The sequence below is a fragment of the Hypanus sabinus genome, chromosome 1 (genome assembly GCF_030144855.1).
Source record: "Hypanus sabinus isolate sHypSab1 chromosome 1, sHypSab1.hap1, whole genome shotgun sequence".
Classification (NCBI taxonomy): domain Eukaryota; kingdom Metazoa; phylum Chordata; class Chondrichthyes; order Myliobatiformes; family Dasyatidae; genus Hypanus; species Hypanus sabinus.
This window is the reverse complement of record NC_082706.1, coordinates 118,655,082-118,681,339: the sequence shown is the minus strand read 5'-3', so window position 1 is coordinate 118,681,339 and position 26,258 is coordinate 118,655,082. Positions and strand designations below refer to the sequence as shown.

Below are 26,258 nucleotides of genomic sequence, written 5' to 3'. Positions count from 1 at the left end.
GTGTGGATTTGGAGAGGCTGTTTTCTGGCAACGTTGTACTTGGAAAGTGGGAGGCCTTCAAAAGTGAAATCCTGACAGTACAAGGCTAGGATGTGGCTGTTAGAATAAAAGGTAAAGATAACAGGTTTAGGGAACCTTGATTTTCAAGAGATATTGAGGCCCTAGTTAAGAAAAAAAAACAAGATACTTAGAGGGTATAGACAGATAGGAACAAATGAGGAGTGTAAGAAATGCAAGAGAACACTTAGGAAAAAAATTAAGGGGGCTAAAAGAAGACATGAGGCTGCACTAGCAGACATGTTGAAGGAGAATTCTAAGGGATCTTATGGATATGTTTATAAAAGGACCTCAAAGTACAAAACTGGTCCTTTGGAAGTTCAGAAAGGTAAGTCACGTGTGGAGCCAAAGGAGGTGGGGAGATATTAAATGTTTTTTTTGCTCAGGAGACAGACACAGTCAATAGAAGTAAGGGAAGGTGGCAGCGGGTTTATGAACCTTATACAGGTTACAGAGGAGGAGGTGTTTGCTGTCCTGAGGCAAGTTATGGTGGGTAAATCCCCAGGGTGTTTCCCTCAGACCTCGTGGGAGACAAGTGCAGAAGGGGCTCTAGCAGAGATATTTAAATTATCCTTAGCAACAGGTGAGGTACTGGAGAATTGAAGGATAGCTTATATTGTTCTGCTGTTTAAGAAAGAATCTATAGATAAACCAGGAAATTATAGGCTGGTGAGCTTGACTTCAATAGTGGGAATGGTGTTGGAAGGTATTCTAAGGACTTGGGTATATGGGTATTTGTATAGACTGGGATTGATTTGGAATAGTCTTTGTGCGTGATAATCCACGTCTTACCAATCTTATAGAGTTTTTTGAGAGCTTATGGCTGAAAAAATGGGCCAATAAATGGCAAATGGAATTTAATACAGACAAGTGTGAAGTGTTGTCCTTCAGTAGGACGAACCAGGGTGGGTCTTACACAGTGAACAGTCGGGCACTGAGTTGTGCAGAATACAGCTCCATAATTCATTGAAAGTGGCGGCACAGGTAGATAGGATCGTAAAGAAAGCTTGGCCTTTCATTGGCCTTCATAGATCAAAGTATTGAGTATAGGAGGTTGGATGTTATTTTGAAGTTGAATGTGATGTTAGTGAGGCCTAATTCAGAGTATTGTGTCGAGTTTTGGTCAACTACATGCAGGAAAGATGTAAATATGGTTGAAAGAGTATTGCAAAAATTTAAAAGGATGTTGCTGGGACTGGAGAGCCTGAGTTATAAGGAAAGGTTAAATGGGTTAGGACTTTATTCCATGAAACATAGAAGACTGGGGGAAGATTTGATAAGAGGTATACAAAATTATGCGGGGTTGGTTGGCATCTGTCTGTCCGGAAGGACAGTGATGATTGTCATCACAAGCCTGGGAGAAAGATGCCCAGACTTCAAGATACCTCACCGGGTAGTACAAAGGAAAGCTTATGAAGCAATATGTTTGGCAGCAGCTTGGCTGTAGGAGCTGCCGGGAGGATGTTCAGTGATGTCCAGCTGCCTGAGGGGCTCCACTCCAGATTTGCTGTCGGGGTTTACTCCCTTAGCCTTTGTCTGTCCCGAAGCTTCTAACGAGGTAGTGGGGCAATCTATCCATTACTGAGGATCTGGTTCACAAGCACCAGGGTGTCTCCACAGACTGGTAGGCCTGTATACTAAATGAGCAGGGGCCAAACCTCCTCCCCCTCCTCTGTAGTTCAGCCTGAGTCCGAAAGGAGTTCAGTTTCTGTGTGTCACCTTCAAGGAGGCACTACATGAAGCTTGCACTTGGAGAGGCTGTGTACTGGCAGGGAAAGACTTGCACATTCAGCTCTCCTTTTCGCAAAAGCTGAAAGTGAGAGTGACAAGCACTACCCAGTACACTCCTATACTAGACGCATCACAACCACCTTTTATGAAGTGTATATATAACCTTTAAGAAGGGTATATACAGTATAGGGTAACTATAAGTAAGCTTTTTCCACTGTGATTGTGTGGAACTACAACTGGGGTCATGGGTTAATGGTGAAAGGTGAAAAGTTTAAGGGAAACATGAGGGGAAACTTATTCACTCAGAGGGTCATGAGAGTGTGGAATGAACTGCTAGTAGCAAGTGCTGCATGCAAGCTCAATTTGAATATTTAAGTTTGGACAGGTACCTGGATGGTAGGGGTATGGAGGACTATGGTCCATGTGATGGTCAGTGGGAGTTGGCAGTTTAAATGGTTTGACATGTACTAGATGGGCCAAGGGGTCTGTTTCTGAGCTGTTTCTACAAATCTATGACTCTATGATATCAAAAGTTTTTTGTATATATAAAACGTAAAAGAGAGGCAAGAATGGATATTAGACTGCTGAAAAATGACACTGGAGAGGTAGTAATTGGGTACACAGAAATGTTGGACGAACTTCATAAGTATTTTGTGTCAGTTGACACTGTGTATGACACTAGCAGAATGCCAGAAATTCTAGAGTGTCAATGGGCATTAAGTGTAGTTGCCATTACGAATGAGAAGGTGCTTGGGGAGCTGAAAGGCCTAAAGGTAGATAAGTCACCTGGAAAAGGAGGAATACAGCTCAGGGTTCAGAAAGAGGCTGAAGAGATTGTGGAGGCATTATTAATGATCTTTCAAGAATCACTAGATTCTGGAATGGTTCCAGAGGACTGAAAATATGCAAATATCATTCCACTCTTTAAGCAGAACAGGAGACAGAAGAAAGGAAATTATGAGCCAGTTAGTCTGACTATAGTGGTTTGGAAGATGTTGGAGTCCATTACTAAGGATGAGGGTTTGGAATAATTGGAGGCTGGTGGCGGTCTGCACACACGGGACTTGAACCGCCATCGGGAGTCACAAGCAGATGTGCAGGCTGCTCGGGGCAGACCTTCCGGGGACAGTCTGATGTTATGTCTGCCCCGCTGGTCGCAGGGACCCATGGGAAGGGAGATCTAAGCTCAGGTTCGAATCAGTAAAGTCATACCGAGTTCAGCTCTCTCTGCCTCCATGTGTTCCTTTCGTTGTGCTTTGCGTGCGACTACAGGCTCATGATAAAGTAGACCAAAGTTAGCATGGTTTCCTTCAGGGGAAGTCTTGCCTGACAAATCTGTTGGTAATTGTTGAATGTATTAGAGGCAGGATAGACAAAGGGAAGTCAGTTGGCGGTGTTTACTTGGATTTTCAGAAGGCCTTTTACAAAGTACTGCACAATGAGGCTGCTTAACAAGATTAAACCTGTGGTATTACGAGAAAGATGCTAGCATGGATAGAGGTTTGGCCAATTGGACAAAGAATGGGAATAAAGGGGGCCTATCCTGGTTGGCTGCCAATGACATTTGATGTTCAGCAGGGGTTAGTATTGGAACCACTTCTTTTCAGATTTTATGTCAACAATTTGGATGAAGGAATTGATGGCTTTGTTGTCAAATTTACTGATAATAAAATGATGGTTGGAGGGACAGGTAGTGTTGAGGCAGTAGAGAGCCTACAGAAGGACTTGGCCAGATTGGAAGAATTGCAAAGAGGTAGATGGAATATAATGTAAAACATGTGGTCATGCACTTTGGTGTGAGGAAGAAAGGTGTAAAGTATTTTCTAAACAGGGAGAAATTTGAAAAGTCAGAGGTGTAAAAGGAACTCGGAGTCCTTGTGTAGGATTTTCTAAAGGTTAATTTGCAGATTGTGTCAGTGGTAAGGAAAGTAAATGCAAAGATAGCATTCATTTTGAGAGGACTAGAATGTAAGAGCAAGGATGTCATGCTGAGGCTTTATAAGGCATTATTCAGACCATGCAGACTACTGTGAGCAGTTTTTGGCCTCCTATCCAAGAAAAGATGTGCTGGCATAGGAGAGGGTCCAGAGGAAGTTCATGAGAATGATTTCAGGAATTAAGGATTTCTTGATTTCTTAGAAGGAGGGTTTGATGACTCTGGGTCTGTACTTGCTTAAGTTTTAGAAGAATGAGACGGGATCTCATTGAAAGCCATTGAATATTTAAAGCCTAGACAGAGTGAAGGTGGGAAGGATGTTTACTACAGTGAGGCTGTCTAAGACCAGAGGCCAGACAGGGATATCCATTTAGAACAGAGGTGAGAAGGAACTTCTTTAGCTAGAGGTTGGTGAATCTGTAGAACTGACTGGAACAGACAGCAGTGGAGGCCAAGTAATTGAGCATATTCAAAGCAGAGGTTTCTTGGTTAGCCAGGGTGTCAAAGGCTACAGGTAGAAGGCAGGTGAATGGGGTTGAGAGGGATCTATGATAATGTAATCAATGGGCTGAGTGGTCTATTTCTGCTCCTATGCCTTAAACTAGGCCTAAAAACTTAACTAGGCCTAAACTCCACCTCACCCAGCCCCCACCTCTTCTGCCAACGTCCCCTGCCAACTCCCTCTTCCACCAGCGGCCTCTCCGTCAGCCCCCCCTCCTCTGCCAGCCACCCCGCCTTCTCCTCCACAGCCCCTCACCTCCTCCTTTCCCCACCTCCTCCACCTTCCTCCCCTCCTCCGCCAACACCCTCCTCCATGCCCTCTGTCTCCTCTGCTATCCCCCACTCTTCTCTGCCAGCCCCCCTCTCACCAGCTCCCTCGCCCATCCAGCAAACCACCAGCTAATTTTATAGTCATGATTCATCAACAATAGGGCTTTAGTTAGCTAATTTGCTGGATGTTCTTGATGTTACCCCTTCCACACTGATCCATTGGTGAATTGAGCAGTTCTGCAAAGTGGAGATGCACAGAAGTATATAATCCTGGAGACTGAATTCCTTCCTTGTTTAATACACGACTGGTTTCTGGGAGTGAGAGGCAGTGTGGAACAGAGGAGAAAAGGTACAGAGGAGTGCAACAGCATCGGATTCTTCATTTGAAGACTCGTATTTGATACCTCCATTGTGAATAATTTCTAAGGTATTCTGGCCAGCAATTGAAATTTTTGTGAACTGAAGATGGTAGTGTCCAGATTTTTTTAATCTGTGTTCAGGACTGCAGTTGTTAATAGATGTAAATGATTAGGTAGTGGGGACTGAGATTTACAACATATAAAATGGTGTGAGAAGAAACTGCAGATGCTGGAACCTGCAATAACACAAAATGCTGGAGGACCTCGATTGGTCAGGTATCATCTGTTTATGAGAATTGGCAGTCAGTATTTCAGGTCAATATGTTTCAGTTGTGCTCATTCGTGATCTTTGTTTTATTTTATTGAGAATTAAAATGTAAGTTATAGGTCAAAAGACAAATTGAATGTTAATTGAAAAGCAATTAATAGGCACCATTCATGTTGTTAAGGTCATCACATGTAGGACATATTTTGGAGAAATGACATAATCAAAATGATGTAATATAATAGTGAGTAAAAATCAAACTGCTGGAGGAACTCAATAGGTCAAGCAGCATCTATGGAGACAAAGCAATAGTCATCGTTTTGGGTTGGGACCCTGAACTGGGATTAAGAGTGAGAGGGAAGGTAGCTAGTAGAGAGAGGTGAGGGAGAGGGGTTAGGCAGGAGCTAGCTAGTGATAGGTGGAATCAGATGAGGAGGGTGTGATAGGCAGATAGAACCAGCTGGGGTGAGAGAGGTTGGAGATAGCTATAGAAGAATGGAGGTGATTGCTGGAGACAACAAAGGTATACAGATTGTAAACTGATAAGAGTGGCAGGTGATGAGAAGAACCAGATAAGGAATGGATTCTGGGCGAATGAAAACAGTGGGGGAAGAGGAGGGGGTTGAGTATGTGGGTGAGAGGCAAATGAAACTAGGTTGGGTAGGGGTCTGAAAGCTGGAAAAGGAGTTAAAGTGACATTGGGCTGAATTGTAAAAAATCATGAGAGTAAGAGGATCTGGGTGGAGCAGAAAGTGAGACTGAAGGAAGGCCAGAGACAGAGCTGGTGTAGTTTATCTGAAATTGGAGAACTCAGTGTTAATGCTGTTGGGTTCTAAAGTGTCCAGAGGGAATATGAAGAGCAGTTTGTGTTTGTCCTTGCCCTGATAGTAGAGAAGGCCAAGCACAGAAGGCCAAGTTCGTGTGGGAATGGGTGGGGGAGTTGAAACGGTTTGCAACTAGGAGTTCAACATGGAATCTGCAGACTGAGCGAAGCAACACCCCAGGGGATGCCAGGTTCAGTTTGATGCTGGTTGGGACTTTCACTGGAAATAGATAAAAATATTTCAAAAAATGGCAATTTTTTGAAGTGTGACTCAGAGATAAAAAGGCTTTTTTTTAGTTTGAATGATCGAATCAAATCTCACCTTGATTCAATAATCTCTTTGAGGATAATAATGAGCATAAAGAGATACTTAACATTGTGAATTGTTGTAGCCAGGACAATGTCAAGTGTCCCTTCAGATATTTGGGGGATGCGCTGGGAAGAGATGCTGGAAACCACAGAATAAAGGGAGACAGTGAAGGAAGGTCATGTAATCAATGGCTGCTCAGTCTCAACTGTGAGCTCAGCTTTACAGCCCTGTCTACTACCTCATCACAAACCTCCTACTGTGAGTTATCCAAAAGACAAGACAAGCAGATGAAGGTAGTAGTGACTTGACATACTGTCTAAAAGGATATTTGGTAGATTACAAACCTCAAATAAATATTCTAATAATTTAGGAAACAAATAGTTAAATGAATTATAAGATAGCATGGCACGAAGAGTCATTTGAGTAAGTTAAAGAAATACTTGCTTCTATGGCTAAGGATCAAAATTCAGGATGTTTAAAGGCAATAAAGAGCTAAGGAATGTTTTGGAGTTACCTGAAGAAAGGTATAGAATGGTGCCTCGTGAGATGACCAGCAGAAACAACTCTAGGGATTAGCAACTGTAGAAGAAGACACTAAGTCATAGATTCACCAAGGCAGGTTCATCAAGTTGGTATGACATTAATTTAAGTAATAGATTTTGGAAGCTATGAAAGTGAAAGAGCTGTGAAAATATGAATCGGTTACTTGTTTGAAAGGGTGATGACATACAAGTTGTTATGTGAAATCCATTGTGTGGTATGTTTTTATTATGTACTTTAACTGAAACAATAGCTTGCCTACTTTGAAAACCACACTTATCAGTGGAACAGAATAGTCATGTGGAAATTGAGCTTTCTGTTAATTCTGTTAAGCTGCAGTGTGGGTCACCTTATTGCCATCCATGAAAGACCCATTAAGATCAATCTTTAATCGTGAGATAGTCAGGGAAGTGTTGTCAGGTTTCTCAGTGTAACGCCATGCTGTGCCAGTTCTAGTATCATGTACTCCATTAACGTATCTCCATTCTTGCAGCTTCCGGCATTTGGCTTTGCAGGTGTGATCTCTGTTAGCTGCGCATAATAAAATATACTGTAGCACAACACAAGCAACACTTCCCCAACCATGGTTGAATATAACAAATGGATTCTGCAATGGCATGAGACAAATGGTATCAAGCACCCATTAGTGAGAAAGGACCAAACAGATTGCTGTAGGATTGTGCCCTCAGGAAGCATGTACTGTGTGTAATTAGGCTTGGGTAAGAAGCTTGAGTGACCTTGCCAGTAAATTGAGGGGTCTGAACAAGCGAGGCAGTCCAAATGTACATGAGGTTTTTTTCAAAGCCATAGGAGATCAGGGATATTAGTGATGGCAAGGAGCGTTGACTCTTTAAGTAGTAAACTTGCGAAGGAAACACTGTTTGTGAAATCTGTAAAACCAGAGAGAAAATATGTTGTTTTTGAGACCATTGAGGTTGAAGATAATACTGGTGATGGTTTTTATATACAGCTCTACTGTGGACAAAAAATGTTCTTGAAATTCTTGGAGTTAAAGTTTACAATGAGTATTTGATACTCAGAAATGGCTCAACATTTCACCACTTTGGATTAAACCAAATTTCAAATGTTCAGCATTCTTTTAGGATTTGTGCATTGAAAGTATTGTGCCACTAATAGCATCCGTGCATGTAATCTACTTTGGATATTCTTTGTATGAGACCACAGCTCTGATGAAGGAAGACGTTAAGTGGACTGTGCAGTTGGCCTTGATTTCAACCTAGGATCACATGGGATGGTATATGAGGGGAATTTCAAGGTCACTGACCTAAATAAAATGAATAAAACAGAGAGACAAAAAGGTTATGACAGGGCAGAGCTACCCTCAGGTGAAAAATGCCCTGCTGAAATTCCAAAAGCACGTTTCACAGTCAAACCACTGAGTATGCTGCCAAACCTGCAGGTTTTTCTAATCTTTCTTTCCTACTCTGTCTTCCAGATATTACCAGGTGTGTACAGCACTGAAAATCCCACCCCGAATTCCTCACAGGCTGACAGCAACACTTATAGGACCTACAGGTAAGAAAATAGAATGCATGCTGAGCTGGTTTGGCCATTTACTGCCTCATACTGGATAAAAGAAACATACAGATATTTATCTTGAGTTATTTCCAAGCAACAAAGGTGTTCTTTATGCCTTTCTCATTTTTAAAGTACCCCTCACATCTAGTGTGCATCAATGCCAAGCAATACTTTGCATTTTGTTTCTAAGCTGTCATTACATCTGCTGCTTTGTGATGGGTTTAAAGCCGCAGCTATCCTCTTCGCCTTGCCAGAGTGCCTATATTCTGTGTTTGCACTGATAACGTGGGCAAGCTACCCATCCTTTGCTTGCCTTGTGCCTTTGCTTCCTAACAGGAGTTGATGGACAATATTCAAAAGGAGCTGCAGACTTAAAATGCTGAGCTCAGTTGTAGTGTAATAACAGTATCTTAACTGTGCTGAGCTAACTCTGCAGAGAACTGTTATCAGAGCTGTTAGTCAAGGGCATGATTAGGAATCCAGCTTCCAATCAGCTGATCTGGTCACCGCAAGTCTGCGCAGTGGACGCTACAGTGAGCAAGAGTCTGCTTTATGTCAGAAAGCATCTGGAATCTATCCTTGGTTAATGTCGGTTCACAGCATGGAGCCTCAAAACTACTGTGGCTTCAGCAAGGTGCTGAATGTTCTGGCATGTATGCAGTGTTTAACAGCTGGTGGGTAGGATTCACAGTAAATACATCATTAGAAGACAGTTATACCTTAAGGTAGCTTTTATAATTTAGTAGACTCTCTTATAATCGGTTGAGTTGGGAGAATGAGATACTTCTAATTAGGCTTGCTTTTTGTATATTGTTTATATACTTTGAGGGTGTCGTGATTGACCTGTGACATCTTCCTACAGTGACTTGACAGCTGCTGACAGCCAGCTGTTCGAATTATTTAGCGGCAGGAAGTTTTACAAGTGTTTACCAGTGACCTGCTGTGTTAGAAGAGGGTAACATTGAAGAACTGACAGAAAAACAAATGTAACAGTGTCACATTGAGAGAAAATGGATGGATATCGATAGTAGAAAGTAAAAGAGTCCTTAGCAGAAAGAAGTAAGCTCAGATGAAATAGGTAATCGAACTCAACAATGATCATTGGATTTGTTCTGCATTCTGCCTCTCTCCATTCCAGCCTATTTCCTCCCTCTGTTTCACAAGTGAAACATTTTGAGCTTAGACTGCTATGGTTGTAAGCAGGTTGAACTGTAGCCTGAGTTGGCAAAGTGGCAAGCAAGGAGACCACAATAAGAAGAAAGTCTGCAGATGCTGTAAATCCAAGCAACAAACACAAAATGCTGGAGGAACTGAGCAGGCCAGTCCTGATGAAGGGTCTCGGCTGGAATCGTTGACTGTTAGATGCTGCCTGGCAAGCTGAGTTCCTCCAGCATTTTGTAAGCACATTTGCAGAGAATTCTGCTTCATATTATTAACTTCCAGGTACTGTGAGAAAAGGTAATCACTTTTACACAAGCCTTCAGTGAGTGCTAGACTTGCGTGTGTTCTTCTCCCTGACCAGCAACAATATTCTGTACATGCATGTGCTTGTGCTTATAGAAGTAAACTTGACTTTGACATGTTTTTAGTGAGAGGGCAAAGATTTGAGAGGGAACCTGGGTGAAACGTTTTCACAGAGGATGGTGGTATGTGGACTGAGCTGTCAGAGAAAGTGGAAGAGGTGGGTATACTTACAATATTCAGAAGAAATTTAGACAGGCCCATGATAGGAAATGTTCTCTGGTGTGCATCTTGGGTAGCCTGGACAGGTTGGTCTGAAAGTTCAGTTTTCATGCTGTATAACTCTGCTGGTTCCACCAACACCTCCTGCCCCTCTCAAGGTGAAGTCTGTGGGTCCCACACAGCATTTTCTGTGGTAGGACTTGCAACAGAAACCACCTTAAAGTTTTTTTTTCCCTACTGTTTGGTGTATAGTTTGGGTGTAATTGGAAGTGGCAAATCTGGAGTCAGACATTTGGGTTTGGAACAATGAAGAAATATCTTCTGGTAAAACTCACAGTAAAATTTATTATCAGGGTACCTACATATCATCACATACAACCCTGAGATTCCTTTTCTCCTGGCATACTGAGCAACTCTACAGAACTCTGTAAACATCAGTACCTGTAAACTATAAACAAACTGTGCAAATGCAGATGTAAATAAATATCAATAAATAACAAGCATGAAATAACAATATAACAGAGTCCTTAAATGAGTGTACTATCCCCTTTTGTTCAAGGGTCTGATGATTGAGGGGTGGTAACTGTTCTTGAACCTGGTGGTGTGAGTCCTGATGCATCTGAACCTTCTACCTGATGGCAGCAGTGAGAAAAGAGCATGGCCTGGGTGGTGAGGATGTTTGATGACAGGTGCTGCTTTTCTATGGCAACATTCCAATTAGTTGGGAGGGTTTTACCCATAAAGTACTGGGCTGAATCCCCAAACTTTTGTCTGATTTTCCACTCAAAGGCATTAGTGTTCCCATAACTGGTTGTAATGTGGCTAGTCAGCACGCTTTCCTCCACACATCCATAGAAGTTTGGCAAGGCTTTTGATGGCATGCTGAAACTCTGCAAAAACTCCTGAGGAAGCAGTGGTGTTGTTGTGCTTTCTTTGCAATTATATTAATATGATGGGTTCAGGACAGGTCCTCTGAGATAGTGACACCCAGGAATTTAAAGTTACTGACCCTGTCCACCTTTGATCCTCGGATAATTACTGGCTAATGGACCTCTGGTTCCCTCTCCTGAAGTCTACTAGTTCCTTGATCATTGAGTGAGAGGTTGTTTTTATTACACCACTCAGCCAAGTTTTCAATCTCTCTCCTGTATGCTGATTCATCACCCTGTTTGATACAGCCCTCAAAAGTGGTGTCATCAGCAAGTTTGCATATGGTTTTGGTGCAGTGCTTAGCCACACAGTCATGGGTGTAAAGCGAGTTGAGCAGGGGGCTGAGCACACATCCCTGTGGTGCTCCTGTGCTGATAGAGATTTTGAGGAAGATGTTTTTGCGACTCCAGCGTCCACACGTGAGGAAATCTGGGATGCAATTGCACAAGGTGGTAATTGAGGCCCAGGTCTTGGGGTTTACTGATTAGTTTTTTTTTAGTATTTTGACATTTATTTCAATTGATATACCATTCCAATACCTTTGAGTTAGTCAAGTTAAGATTCACACAAATAAAGAGTTTGATTTTACAATTTAAACAGGTAATGACATGAAGTCCTTCTAATCCTTCTCCTCCAGGGACAGTCTGTCAAACAGGTACACTCCCAGGCCATTCTCGGGGACGCCCATTCTCCTCAGGTTGGTGATGTAATCTCCAAGCTTCTTGATCGTCTTCACTTGCTCATCCAGATAGTTCCTCTCCAGGAAATCACACAGATGAGGGTCACCATGCTGAGTGGAAAGCTTGTGTAGATCCAGGAGACTCAGGTTCACGTCCTTCTCCATCTGCAGGGCTCTCTGCATCGCTTCCAGAGCATTGGTCCAGTCATCCTGCTCTGGCTTCTTGATGTCCTCCAGCACGATCCGGCCTCCTCGCAGATTCTGGAATTCCATCCATTTCTCGGCATGCTGCTGTTCCTCATAGGACTGCTTCCTGAAGAACTTGGAGAAGTGATGTAGGCTAATGTCATCCTGGTTAAAGTAAAAGGACATGGAGAGATAAACATAGGAGAAATAGAGCTCCATGTTAATCTGCCTGTTGATTGCATCTTCACATTCCTGGTGGAAGTTCTGACAAACTTGGGAAGCCATCCTGTTTGGTGGACAATTACAACTTTCTATCACCTGGGGAAGCTCCTAAAAAAAAGCACTGATTAGTTTAAAGGGGATGTTGGTGTTAAGTGCCAAGCTGTAATCGATAAATAACATCCTGATGTATGCATCTATGCTGTCCAGATGTTTCAGGGTTGTGTAAAGAGTCAATGAGATGGCATCGGCTGTGGACGCATTGGTTCAGTAGGTGAATTGGAGTGGATCCAAATTGCCACTCAGATAGGAGCTGATGTGCTTTAACGCCAGCCTCTCAAAACACTTCATCACTTTTAATATAAGTGCCACTGGGCAATAGACATTTAGACAGGTTACCACGCTCTTCTTGGGCACTGGTACCATTGAAGCCTGCTTGAAGTAGTGGGTGCCAGAGCAAGAGGTTGAAAATATCCGTGAATACACCAGCCAGTTGGTCAGCACAGGTATTCAGTACTCGGCCAGGTTCTTCATCTGGACTGGATGTTTGCCTAGGATTCACTCTCTTGAAGGCAGCTTGTACGTCATCTTCGGATACTGAGACCAAAGGACCATCAGGAGATATGGGAGTGCACGATGGTTCCTCCCTGTTCTGATGGTCAAAATATTTCAAGTAGACTCAGGAAAAGGTTGTGCTTCATGAAAAACCTTTAGGTGAAGGTGACTGCATTCTCCTCTGTTTTTAAGGTTTGACATGTTTCACTGTTCAATTTCATGATGTTTAATTAGATAATAAACTAACAAACCCTTTTAAATATTGCTTAGGGTTTATTTTCAGTTTCAAGGACAAGTACATTATGGCTTGGATTTATCTGAATGATTAGACAGTCTGACAGTTAAATACACATTATTTAAGTCCAGCCAGGAAACACTCAGAGTTAGTGGGTTTAATTGACTTTTCTTAGGTGATTGCAGTTGAAGGAAATTGTGCTTCTCTTGAAGCTGTATCCTCTGACTTCTACCCTGTAAGATGGAAACATTTTAAAATAATAAATAGGATCAGCAGTATATCTTTTCCCTTACCTCTGTTTTGTCATTCACTAAGATTGTGGCTGATTCTGTGCTTCATATGATGTCTTGTGTGTCCAAAAATCACAATTTCAACATTTTATGTAGAATAACTAAGACAGAAAATACCATTTTTTTCCAGATAGAGGGACTCAAACACATCTTAGCTATAAATGACTCTAGCACTGCATCCCCCCACCCCAATCTACTGTATATACCTTCCCCCTCACCTGGCTTCACCTGTAACCTTCCAGTTTGTACTTTTTCCCCTCCCCTCCCCCACTTTCTTGTTTTGGCTTCTTCCCCCTTTCTTTCCAGTCCTGATGAAGGGTTAAGGGTATCAGTCTTAAATTTTGAATCTATATTCCTCTCTGTCGATGCTGCCTGACTTGCTGAGTTCTCCAGCATTTTGTTTGTGTTACTAGGACTGCATCCACTATTTTTTGACTTTCTAGCTGGATGAAACAGTTCCCATAATCTATCTTATCAATCCTCTTTAAAGAAATTGCCTCTTATTCCTTTAAACATGATTGGATATTGGAGAATCTTACTCAAGTGTCTCTTTATAGTTCAATCCCCGATGCCTGGAATCAATCTGGAAAGTCATCTCTGCACTGACCCCATTGTCAGTGCAGAGATAGATGACTGCAAATGTCGGCTAAGGTCGAACACCAAAGCTGCTAAAGACCCTGCTATGGTTTCTGCCGTTGGAGCTTATTTTTGTAACATTGCTCAATCTTACATGTGAAAGGTGTGGATCATTACTTAATATTTTGAACTAGGGCTGTAGGCCTCTTTGCTGCTGTGGATGACAAAGACCTCAAGGAAACCTTAAAGTTATGAAACTTATTTGTGGTTATTTTCACTCTTAGTCATTGTTTGGTCAGATTAAACTAGATAAATCACAACTTTCTCAGTCATGCTTCAGGTTAACTTCACTGCCAAGCCTGTCTCATCAAAGAAGGGCCCTGCTGGTTCAGTGGATGTTGTGAATCACACAATTTAACATTGCCATAGTCTCCCTCAAATGGATAAGTCATCAGTTCCATTTTAAAATGCAGTTTATAATTCCTCCCAAGAATTTTTGTCAAGCCCTAGTTTACAGCTACTGCTTCCTATTTGAGGAAATGGACTGTAGGCTAATGCATGTTGTTTCTGGAATCCATAAAGGACATCTGCCATGCTGGTGGTATGTGTTTAGAAACAGTGAAGCTGAGTCTTGAGGACTGATCTTGCAGGGATCTTGGTTAGCAGGTGATCGCATCCTGTAACAAATGGAATCAGTCACTGCTTCAGACTGCACCAGGGGAAGCTTCCAAATTAGATTCATTCACCACAGTGCTGAAGGTGAAGAACTGTGTCATTTGTTTGATGCTTTTCGATAATGGAAGTGACTGATTAGCAATAGCAGCAAACACAATGCTTAAAAAATTCAAAGCCTGCGGTCCAAATCACAGTTGCTCTCTCACTAGGAAGCAGGTTATGTAGCATACAGGAGCTGTAGCCAGTTCTCTAGTTGTGAAAACTTCTAACAGTTTTAATATGCCTATTCTCTTTTATAATATATGTTTATTAGAGTAACAGTAAGGTTTTAATTTACAGCACTCTTTCTCCCCGCTGATTTCTAAAAAAAAATACTCTTCAACCAAAATCATTATTCATTCCAATGGCCAGAGTACTCATTCCCCTCATCTACAGTGTTCCACTTTGGATGCATTATCAATTGATTCTGCCATTAAGATATATCATGCTTTGCTCAGGCATACTTTCAGTAGGATGAGGAATTAGAGTGTTGCAGCATCAGAGTGTTTGATACAGCAACACAATGGTCAGCACTGGACAAACTTCAGGTCTATTCACCTGAAAGCCTGAACTGAGATTCCACTGTTGAAGTTGGCAAATTTAAGTAAATTTGGAATTGGAAATGAATAAATGAGTGATCAATATCCTAAATTTGTAAAAATAAAACCTATCAGATTCACCAGCACCCTTTAGGGAGGGGAATCTGCTGTTCTTTAGAAGCAACATGGTTGATTCGTAAGAGGCTGAAGGTCAGACTGAACATTTGATTTATATGGAATAATATTCCTGATTTAAATATTAAATGAAATGGAAAGACAAACCATAGTATATTCAAGATAATTGCAATTATTTAAAGTCAATTAATTTGAAAAAGTGAATATGGGATTAATCTTCTTAACAATACAACTTATAGGGTCTTTTGGCCCTTACCAATTCTATATTTTGACACAGAAGTTGAGAAAAATGTAAGTTTGTTTACTTTAAAAAGAGGTTCTGCATTTGATGGATTATAGAAAAAAACTCTTCAATTTGATCATTGTTTGAATAGACCTTTATAGCTGTCATAATCAATTCTCTTTTTATTATTCCGGGCTATGGAAGAGAGACAACTGGCAGGATTTTTACTCTTGAGCCCATTCAGTAATGCTGACTTGAGGTGGGGTAATAGAATTGGACTCAATTGTTGGGATTATGCTAAAGTGAGTAGAGAAATTGAATTTTTTCTTTTCGGGAGACAAAGATAAATTATTTCAATCAGGACAGTTGTTTGACCGAAGAGTTTTACATCACTGTGAGTGGTTGAAACAGAGTCTATTATTTGTTTTAAGGGAAAATAGAATAAATTTTCAGAATGGATCATGGTTTGTGACTGCAAATGAAGCAGAGACATTGGAAATGTTCTTGTAAAGGTTCAGCTAGATAAGCTAGATTGATCGGCCTCCCCTGTAACGTTCTTTGTATTATGCTGTCTTCTCAAAACCCAGAGTTTGTGAGGCAGTTGCTGAGATTATGTTTTAATTCAATACTGTTTCCTTGCACTTTAGTGAAATTATCTTGAATTAACTGAGAGTGTGAAAAAAAAGGTTTAACAATACAATTCAGAATTCCACTAATGAATAATAGATTTATGGATTAAATAAAAAGCACAGCATTAAAAATAACTACTTTAATCTCCTTCCTTGAATGTTTGTGGTCATTTTCCCAGTACTTGTCTTCTATTTAATATTTTGTCCAGCTCGAGTGGCATGGATTAATCAGGGACAATCAGCAGCAAATTGTCTGACTAATTGAGTATGCTGAGGTAATAGCAAAGAACCTCAGTGAGCAAAGTTTACTTCAAGTTTCCATGGTGAATTTTACAAACATAGAAAGCCAACAGCACAATACAGGCCCTTCAGCCCACAAAACTGTGCCGAACATGTCCTTACTATAGAAATTACTTAGGGTTACTTACAGCTCTCTTATTTTTCTAAGCTCCATGTAAATTTTAGCAAGGCTTGAATCAGGATTTATAGAAGACAGGTCATAGAGCATTACAGTGTGAATGTAAACTGTTTGGCCCAACAGGTGCCCATTTAGCTAGTCCAAGTTTCTTGTGTTCAGTCCATATTCCTCAAAGCCCTGCCCTTCCATGTACCTATCCAATTCCTTCTTAAATGATCCTATTATTACTGCTTTAGCCGCTGCTTGCAGCTCGTTCCATAGACACTTAACCCTTTGTATGATAAAGATCCCCTCAGCTCCCTTTTACAGCTTTCTTCAGTCACCCTAAATCTGTGCCCCCAAGTTTTGCCCATCCCTACTCTGGGGTGAAACATGTTACCGGCCACCTTTATCTATGCCTGTCAAAATTTTAAATGTTTCTATAAATTCACTCCTCAATAACAACATAGCTTGGCCAACTTCTCCTTAGAACTCACGTCTTTCAAGATTCAAGATTGAGACTCAGGATTGTTGTCATTCATAAGTGTCAAGGAGAACAAAATGATTGTTACTTAGGATCTGATACGCTATAAAAAAACTCAAGCATAAAACAGAATTTTTAAAAAACACAATGAAGATAATGCATTAGATTAGCTTGTATGCTGATTGTATATGCATGAAATGAGACAAGGTACATAAACTGATTGACATGATGAAGAAGTGGTGGTGGGGTGGGTTAATGGGTGGAAGTATTGATCAGGGGGAGGAATTGTTTTTGAGTCTGGTGGTCCTGGCATGGATGCTGCAAGGTCTCATCACTGATGGGAGTGGGACAAGTAGTCTGTGAACAAGGTGGCTGAGCATCTTCATGATATTGCTGGCTTTTTTTTTCTAGCACCTTTCTGTATATATACAAACATAGAAAACATACAGCACCATATAGGCCCTTTGGCCCACAAAGCTGTGCAGAACATATCCCTACCTTAGAAATACCTAGGCTTTACCCGTACCCCTCTATTTTTCTAAGCACCATGTAGCCATTCAGAAGTCTCTTAAAAGACCCTATCATATCCGCCTCCACCACCACCACCGACAACCCATTCCACACACTCACCACCCTCTGCGTAAAAAAACTTACCCCTGACATCTCCTCTGTACCTACTTCCAAGCACCTTAAAACTATTCCCTCTTGTGTGAGCCATTTCAGCCCTGGGAGAAAGCCTCTGACTATCCACACGATCAATGCCTCTCATTATCTTATACACCTCTATCAGATCACCTCTCATCCTCCGTCGTTTCAAAGAAAATAGCCGAGTTTGCTCAACCTATTCACATAAGGCATGCTCCCCAATCCAAGCAACATCCTTGTTAATCTCATCTGCACCCTTTCTATGGTTTCCATGGTCTTGCTGTAGTGAGCCAACCAGAATTGAGCACAGTGCTCCAAGTGGGGTCTGACCAGGGTCCTGTATAGCTGCAACATTACCTTTCGGCTGTCAAACTCAATCCCACAATTGATGAAGGGCAATGCACTGTATGTCCTAACCACAGAGTCAACCTGCGTAGTAACTTTGAGTGTCCTATGGACTCAGACACCAAGATCCCTCTGATCCTCCACACTGCCAGGAGTCTTATCAATAATACTATATTCTGCCATCATATTTGGCCTACCAAAATGAACCACCTCACACTTATCTGGCTTGAACTCCATCTGCCACTTCTCAGCCCAGTTTTGCATTCTATCAATGTCTTGCTGTAACCTCTGACAGCCCTCCACACTATCCATAACACCCGCAACCTTTGTGTCATCAGCAAAATTACTAACCCATCCCTCCACTTCCTTATCTAGGTGATTTATAAAAATCACAAAGAGTAGGGATCCCAGAACAGATCTCTGAGGCACTCCACTGGTTACCAGCCTTCATGCAGAATATGACTCTTCTACAACCACTCTTTGTCTTCTGTGGACAAGCCAGTTCTGGATGTTCTTGTTGGCTGCTAGGCTGCCTGTGGTAATGCACTGGGCAGTTTTGACTACTCATTGTAGAGGCGTCCTGTTCGTCGCAGTGCAGTTTCTGTACTACACAGTGTTACAGCATGTCAGCGAGTTCTCAACTGTGCATCTGTAGAAGGTTGTGAGTTTTAATGTGCATAGTCCAGCTCTCTTCATACTCTCACAAAGCTGTTGTTTGTGAGCCTTTCTGAAAGATGTTTTCTAGGATGTGTCACATGTGTTGTGGGTCCATGTGAGATTTTTTGAGATGTGCACTCCCAGGCATTTGAAACTGCTTAAATTTTTCACTGGTGTGCCACCAATGAAAAGAGGGATGTGAGTGGTGCGAATTTTCCTGAAGTTGATAACATCTCCTTTGATTTGTTGACACTGAGGTAGAGATTATTTGCCTGGCAACAGGCCTTGAGCTCTCCCATGTCCCCTCTGAAGACTATCTCATTTGATTTGTTGACACTGAGGAAGAGATTATTTGCCTGGCAACAGGCCTTGAGCTCTCCCACGTCCCCTCTGTAGACTATCTTATCATTGCTGATGAGGTGGCCCACCACTGTGGTGTCATCAGTGAACTTGACATTGACAACTCTCTGGTCTTGGACCATGCTGTCATTTGTGAGCAGAGTGTTCTGTGTGCTCAGCACACAGCCCTGGGGGGGGCATCTGTGGTGAAGGTGATGAGGAGAGAGCTGTTGTTGTGCATCCTATATCATGTTATAAGATGCACAACTACTGGTACTTTCTATAACGTGACAAAAACTTGCGCAGTACTCCAAGTGTGGCCTCACCAACGATTGCCAAACAAACGTAAAAGCACGTGGAATCCAAAACTCTTGTGCAAACTGCATCTGAAATTGATTTGGTATCAGGAAGAAAAATAAGCGTTTTTGTATGGACAGTTTGTTAACATTGTGTTTCAAGAAACCTCAGTACAGCATCCCTGCTGTTTGTATTACATAGGAATAACCTAGACTTAACTATAGGGGAGTAAAAAATGTGAAGAGGATGATGGGATGTGTGGAGAAGAGTGGAATGTTGGAGGTAGACTCCAAATCCTTAATGGAAGCAGGACAAACCCACTGAATAGTTTAAAAAGAAAGGAGATATGACGAGTTACTTCCTTATTCAGTACTTGCCGTCCGTCGGGGGTCTTCCACTCGCCTTCTGATGTTTGTCGGGCTCCCCTGTTGATTCCATGTATAAGAACTGTGCCGGGTTACAACTATTGTTCCTTTCAAAGCTTACATCATCCCCGACCATCAGAATGGTTTCGTATTTCAGTATGCGAGAGTCCGTCAACCACCGCTGAGCTTTTTGGGCTAAGAGGGTGCTAACCGTCATTCTTCCCCCAAAGGTTAATTTCCGTGCTTCTTCTACTAGTACGGCTGCTGCCGCTACGGCTTGTATGCACATCGGCCATCCCCGGGATACCGGGTCTAACATTTTTGATAAAAAGGCCACAGGTTGCCGCTTTCCTCCTTTTTCTTGGGTTAGTACTCCTAACGCAGTTCCTTCATTGTTTGTTGCATACAGCTGAAAGGGCTTTTCCAGTGCTGGCAGTGTTAATACCGGGGCCCGAATTAGTTGCCCTTTTATTTTCCGGAACTTCTGTTCTTCTTCTTCGGTCCAGCTGATTATTCCCCGGTCTTCCTTTGCCAATTTGTCGTACATAAATTTCACCAGGGAGGTATAATTCTCTATCCAAATCCGGCAATAGCCCACTAAGCCCAGAAACTGTCTTACTTCCTTCTTTGTCCTGGGAAGCGGTATTTTAGTTATTCCCGCTGTTCTTTCTGGGGTTATTTGGCGGTGCCCTTTACTGACTCTGTGTCCGAGATATGTTATTTCCTTCTCGACAAATTGCAGTTTCTTCTTGGACACCCGCAATCCTTTTTCTCCTAGGTAATTCAGGAGTCTTATAGTATCGTCTCGCACTACCTCCTCTGCTGGTCCCGATAGTAGTAGGTCATCGACATACTGTAATAGTTGGTTCTTTTCGGTACAATGGAATCCAGCCAATACTTGCTCCAGTACCTGTTCGAATAGGTTTGGGGACTCCGTGAACCCTTGGGGCAAGACGGTCCACCGGAGTTGCTTCTTCCGCCCAGTGAAGGGATTTTCCCATTCAAATGCGAACATATCTCGGCTACCTTCCTCCAACGGGCAACTCCAAAAGGCATCTTTTAGATCTATCACACTGAACCATTCATGTTCAGGAGGTATTTTGCTCATTAATGTATAGGGGTTAGGCACTACCGGGTATCGTGTTTGGACTACCGCATTTAAGCCTCTCAGATCTTGAACCATTCGATACGTGCCGTCGGGCTTTCGGACCGGTAGGATGGGGGTATTAAAGGGTGACATACATTCTTCCAGGAGTCCATCTGATACTAATGTCTCAATTACAGGTTGTAATCCCCTCCTCCCTTCCATGGCAATGGGATATTGCCGTCTTCTCTCTTCTGCTTGTTTGTCCCACTGTGGGTCGTTTACTGGAAATTTCCGGTCCCCCGGTAACTCATTCGGCTGTTCCCTTCCCCAAATTGATATTGCAGCTTGTCGTATCATTTGCCTCTCTTGTGCAGAAAATAGCGTTCCCATAATCGCATGCATTTCTTCCCAAGTGTAAACATTAGGTCCTAAGAATTGATCCAACTGTTCTGCCAGTCCCATTGGATCTTCTAATAAAGTTTTCATATCTTTCTTAAATCCTCGTACTTCGGTACTTGTCAGAGGGACGTTTACAAATCCTGTTCCTCCCCGTTCTCCTCCCATTGGAACCTCTCGAAGGGGACACAGCTGTACCTCTTCCTTTTTTAATTCGTCTTTCTTTTTCTTATCTGCTCCTGTCACACTCCTTGTTTCGATCCTTGCTTTTGCTTTTTCCCTAACATCCCTCTCTTCCCTCTTCGGGTCTATTTCTTCTGTTTTTTCACTTTCTTCACGTCCTCCCTCTGCTCCCGCAAGGGGCGCAGAAGGCTGGACATAGGGAGGGGGTAAATGATCGAGTGGGTCCCACTTCCGCTCCCCTTTAATGCCCAATTTAAAACTCTTTGTTGTTACTCCTGGCCAGGGAGCCCAACAAAAAGCATAAGCAATTTCTTCCGGTTTTACATTTGGTTTTGAATTAACGTAAATGTTTAAGGCTTGTCGTACCCAATCCTCCTCAGACCCAAGCCGCGGCCACCAGACCGCAGGTTTTTCTATCGGCTGTTTCGACCAAATTAAACAGTACTGTATCATTTTTTTCTTTTGTTTCCCTTTTAGTCTTCCACATCCCCAATTCTCAAACATTCTACCGAGGGGGCTATCAGGAGGAACCCCCGGGTATGGTCCCGGTCTCTCCGTTTCCTCTTTCTTTTTAGAGCCACCCCCTCCCATCTTATTCCGCTCTTACTTAATCAGGAGGACCCCCGGGTAGCGATCCCGGTCTTCTCCGTCCTTACTTATTCCCGCACCCTTCTACTATAATAGTAGGCACTTACCCGGTGCGTCCTGGGGACTTCCAGTACCAGGTACTGTCCCCTTCTCCCCGTTTACCGCTCTGCGCTGTCCGGATATCACTCGCTCAAGCCGCGTCGGAGCGACGAGCAAGGAGTCAGGGACCGCCAAACTCGGCGGGGTGCACCGTCTCCGATGTCCTTCCTCGTGTCCACCGCGGCTGGAGTGTGGATCCCGGACGAGCCCCCACGTTGTCAGAAACACACTGAGTCTCAGCAATTTGCAGAACGGTAAACTTTATTTTTCGAGTCTGCAGAGTCGGACCCAACCAGCTCCTGCTAGATTGAGTGCCGAATTACACTTTGCACAGTTTTTTATACCCTACTTGTTTACAATTTTGTGAGTTGCACCCATGTGAGGTGCAGACATTCTTCCTTAATCTCATTACAAAATTACAAATGTGACTACCCTTTGGCCCACTTATCAGCCTCAGCGCATTAACACCGTTATTGTTCAATCGTTAAGCATGTCTTCCCGTTACCTGTATCGCTTCTTTAATCAGCAAGCTATTGTTTCATCCTGATTTTGCAAATTGGTTTATACGTTGCCCTGCAAGTTGCTTTGCACGTTCTTTCTGTGTCAGCACATTCTAAATGGACTCCTTAAGAATCATTTCTCTCAAAAGATATAATCCATAAATTGTCAAGAAAAAAAACAGTGGCGTAGCAGCGAGTACAACACTTTACAGCACAGTGACCCGGGTTCAATTCCTGCCGCTGCCTGTAAGGAGTGTTTACATTCTCCCCGTGACCGTGTGGGTTTCCTCCGGGTGCTCAGGTTTCCTCCCACAGTCCAAAGACGTACCGGTTTGTAGGTTAACAGGTCATTGTAAATTGTCCCTGATTAGGCTGGGGTTAAATTGGGATGATTGCTGGGCGGTGTGGCTCAAAGGGTTGGAAGGGCCTCTTCCACGCTGTATCTCGATAAACAAATAAAATTAACACGAAAGGGTAAGTGATTCCTCACTGACTGGCCAGCATTAACTCGAACAAGGAAGTTTATTGAGTTGCCAGAAATAGCAGTAGGCCTGACGATTAGAACGTAGAGCAGTACAGCACAGGAACAGGCCATTCAGCCCACAATGTTGTGCTGTACCAGCTAAAAAGCAAATCAGAAACACACAAACACTAATCCCTCCTCCCTACACCATGTCCACATCCCTCCATCCTCCTCACATCCCTGTGCCTATCCAAACGTCTCTTAAAAGCCTCTAATGCATTTGCCTCTACCACCACACCAGGCAGTGCATTCCAGACATCCACCACCCTCTGAGTAAAAAGCTTACTCCTCACAACCCCCTTTGAACCTACCCCCTCTTACCTTCAAAGAATGCCCTCTAATTTTAGACATTTTAACTCTAGGAAAGAGATACTCCCTGCCTGCTCTATCTATGCCTAAAAAAAAAGAGAAAAAAAAAAAAAAAAGAAAAGAAAGGCATATCCTTCAACAACTGCACAGGATGTAAGAGCAGAGATGAACACTGGACAGCTCAGACCACAGTCTGAGCGTACTGTTCTAGTTACACTTACAGGAAGGGTGTGATTCCACTGGAGTTATTTCATTCAGAGCAAATGGGGTTGAGGATTTACTGTGGTGTATAAAACTGTAAAAGGCCAATATAAAGTAGGAAGCAGTTGTTTTTTTCCTCCATCCCTTGATAGCTGGTTCAGAACCATCTGTTTACCTGGCTCATGCTTTGGCTTCTTAATGCTTCTGTGAAGCACCTTGGGACATTTTACTATTGCTGTAAATAGTTGAAGGTTATAAAACTGTGCTGACTTAGCAAGACTGTCTTCTGAGTTAAGTGCAAAGGTTTATTTCATCTCAACACCAATGATTATCCACTTCTCCCACTATAAAGCTACAAGACAAAAATGAGGTTGAATGCTGGTTTTAAAATAAAACTGTTCCACCTATAATTCTGAATTCTGAAATAATTCCCAACTTGGAACTGGTAAGTGTTGTTGTATCTCTCCTAGGAATATCCAAGAGGCATAGTGAATGCTTGGATATTCTCACCAGTGATGGCATCTGCTAGCTGACCTGCCTTTGAGTAATACTGACAGCAGGTGGCTACATACCAAATCAAAGTGGAAACTCAGTTGAAGTCGTAGAGCCATGGACATTTGCAGTTCAGGAACAGGGTCTTTGGCCCATCACGCCTGTGTCATCCATCTATGCTGTGCAACACACACAAAATGCTGGAGGAACTCAGCAGGTCAGATAGCATCAATGGAAATGAATAAACAGTCGAAGTTCTGGGCTGAAACCCTTCTTCAGCACTGAGAGGAAAAGGGGGAGATACCTGAATAAAAAGGTGGGTGGAGGTGAAAGGGGCCAGTTGGAAGGTTATAGATGAAGCCAGGTGGGTGGGAAGGGTCAAGTGCTGGAGAAGAAAGAATCTGATAGGAGAATAGTGTGGGCAATTGGCGAAGGGGAAGGAGGAGGGGACCCGGGGGAGGTAATAGGCAGGTGAGAAAAAGTAAAAGGTCAGAGTGGGGAATAGGGGGAAATTTTGTTCACTGGAAGGAGGAATCGATATTCATACCATCAGGTTGGAAGTTACCCAGACAGAATATAAAGTGTTGCTCCTCCACTCTGAGGATGACTTCATCTTGGCACAAGAGGAGGCCATTGACTGACACGTTGGAATGGAAATGGGAACCAGAATTAAAATGATTGTCCATCGGGAAGTCCCACTTACGGTTTAGAGTGCTCAATGAAGCAGTACCCAAAATTTACAACAAGTCTCAGCAATGTTGAGGAGGCTGTATCGGGAACTCTGGGCACCTAGACAACCCCAACAGATTATCAGTTACCTCACCTGCAAGGACTGTTGAGGGCCCCGTATGGAAATGAGGGAGGAGATGTATGGGCTGGTGTAGCACTTCGATCACTTGCAGGACTTGTATGGAGATTAGTGGGAAGGGATGAATGGACAAGGGAATGGCAGAGGGAGCAATCCCTGTAGAAAGCAAAGAGGGGGAGAGGTAAAGATAAATTCAGTGGTAGGGTCCCTTTGGAGAAGGCGGGAGATGCAGAGGATAATGTTTGGATTCAGGGGCTGATGGAGTGGTAAGTAAGAACAAGAGGGACTCTATCACTATTACGACAGTGGAAACATGGGTGAGCATAGATGTATGGGAAATGGAGGAGATGCTGGTGAAGGTGGTGTCAATAGAGAGAAACGGCATTCTTTAAAGAAGGAACACCTCAGTTGCCCTGGAATGGAAAACTGCATCCTGAGAAACTGATGAGCTCAGCAGTGCCAGTGCAGTTGTCTTTGTAGCAGAGGAAGAGTTGGGGAGTACAACTGGCTTAATATAGACTGTTCTAAATAGCCAGTGAAGAGGCAGGCATAGCCTGGGCCCATGCTACCCCTCAGGTTTGGAGAAGGTGAGAGGAGCCAAAGGAAAAATTGTTCAGGGTGAGGACCAGTTCTGCCAGATGGAGGAGGGTGGTGCTGGAGGAAGGTTGGTTGGTTGTTCTGTTAGGAAAAAAATAGTGAGCTTGGAGGGGGATAGAAGTGCATAGGGACTGAACACAGTGAGGAAGAGGCAGTCAGGACTAGGCAACTGAAAGTTACTGAGAAGATCGAGGGCATGAGAAGCTTCATGGTTGCAGGTGGGAAGGTACTGAACCGAGCAGGATGGAAAGGAATTGATGTATGAGGCCACAAGTTCAGTAGGGCAGAAGCAGGCAGAGACAATAGGACTACCCGGACAGACCAGTTTGTGGATCTTGGGTAGGAGATAGAAGCAAGCATTGCAGTCTAAGGGAATTTTATGTTTGGTGGCAGTGGTTGGGAGTTCTCCAGTGTGGATGAGGTCAGTGATAGTGTCGGTGGCAGTTTCTGATGGTGTGGAGTGGGGTCCTCCTCGAGGGGTAGGTTTGAGGAGGTGTCTGAGAGTTGTTGCCTGGCATCAGCAAGGTAGAGATCAATGCATCACACTACAACAGCAAACCCTTTGTGGATTTGATGGTAATTGGATATACTATATTCAGTTTAACCACCTATAACAATACCATTTATCATTACTTGATCTGAAGCATACAATGTCTTGACAATTCAAGTGCTTGGCCAGATGATACAAATGTTATTCCAGAATTTACTTCCACCATATTTACAGGCAGTTCATTGCAGATTGCAACCATCCTAGGCAAGAACGTTCTTTCTTGGATCCTCTCTGAACCTCTTGCCCTGACTCAAAATGAATACCACATACTTGTAAACACCACTGCTATAGGGAAAAGTTTCTTAATATCTGCTTCGTCTATGCCTTTGTAATTCTGTGTGTCTCCTTCAGGTCTCCATTCAGCCCAAAGAAAACCAATCCAGCCTGTCTCGTCACTCCTCATAGGTGAAACAATCCATGCCAGATAACATCCTTGTTGTACCCCTTCTACACCCTTTCCAATACAATTACT

The 26,258-nt window shown here is 42.9% G+C and overlaps 2 protein-coding genes across 3 annotated transcripts in view; one reads left to right on the top strand and one right to left on the bottom strand.

The window, feature by feature from the left end:
* The window catches only part of fam135b (family with sequence similarity 135 member B), a 381,705-nt gene that overhangs the window by 123,358 nt on the left and 232,089 nt on the right, over nt 1-26,258 (top strand). For both annotated transcript variants that reach the window (XM_059975315.1, XM_059975310.1), the window contains exon 3: nt 8,249-8,328. In XM_059975315.1, coding sequence (XP_059831298.1) covers nt 8,249-8,328 — 80 coding nt within the window. The remainder of the gene's footprint in view (nt 1-8,248; nt 8,329-26,258) is intronic.
* LOC132397065 (ferritin heavy chain B-like) lies at nt 11,564-12,094 on the bottom strand. The gene has a single exon (XM_059975325.1). The coding sequence runs from the start codon at nt 12,092-12,094 to the stop codon at nt 11,564-11,566; it is 531 nt and encodes a 176-aa protein (XP_059831308.1).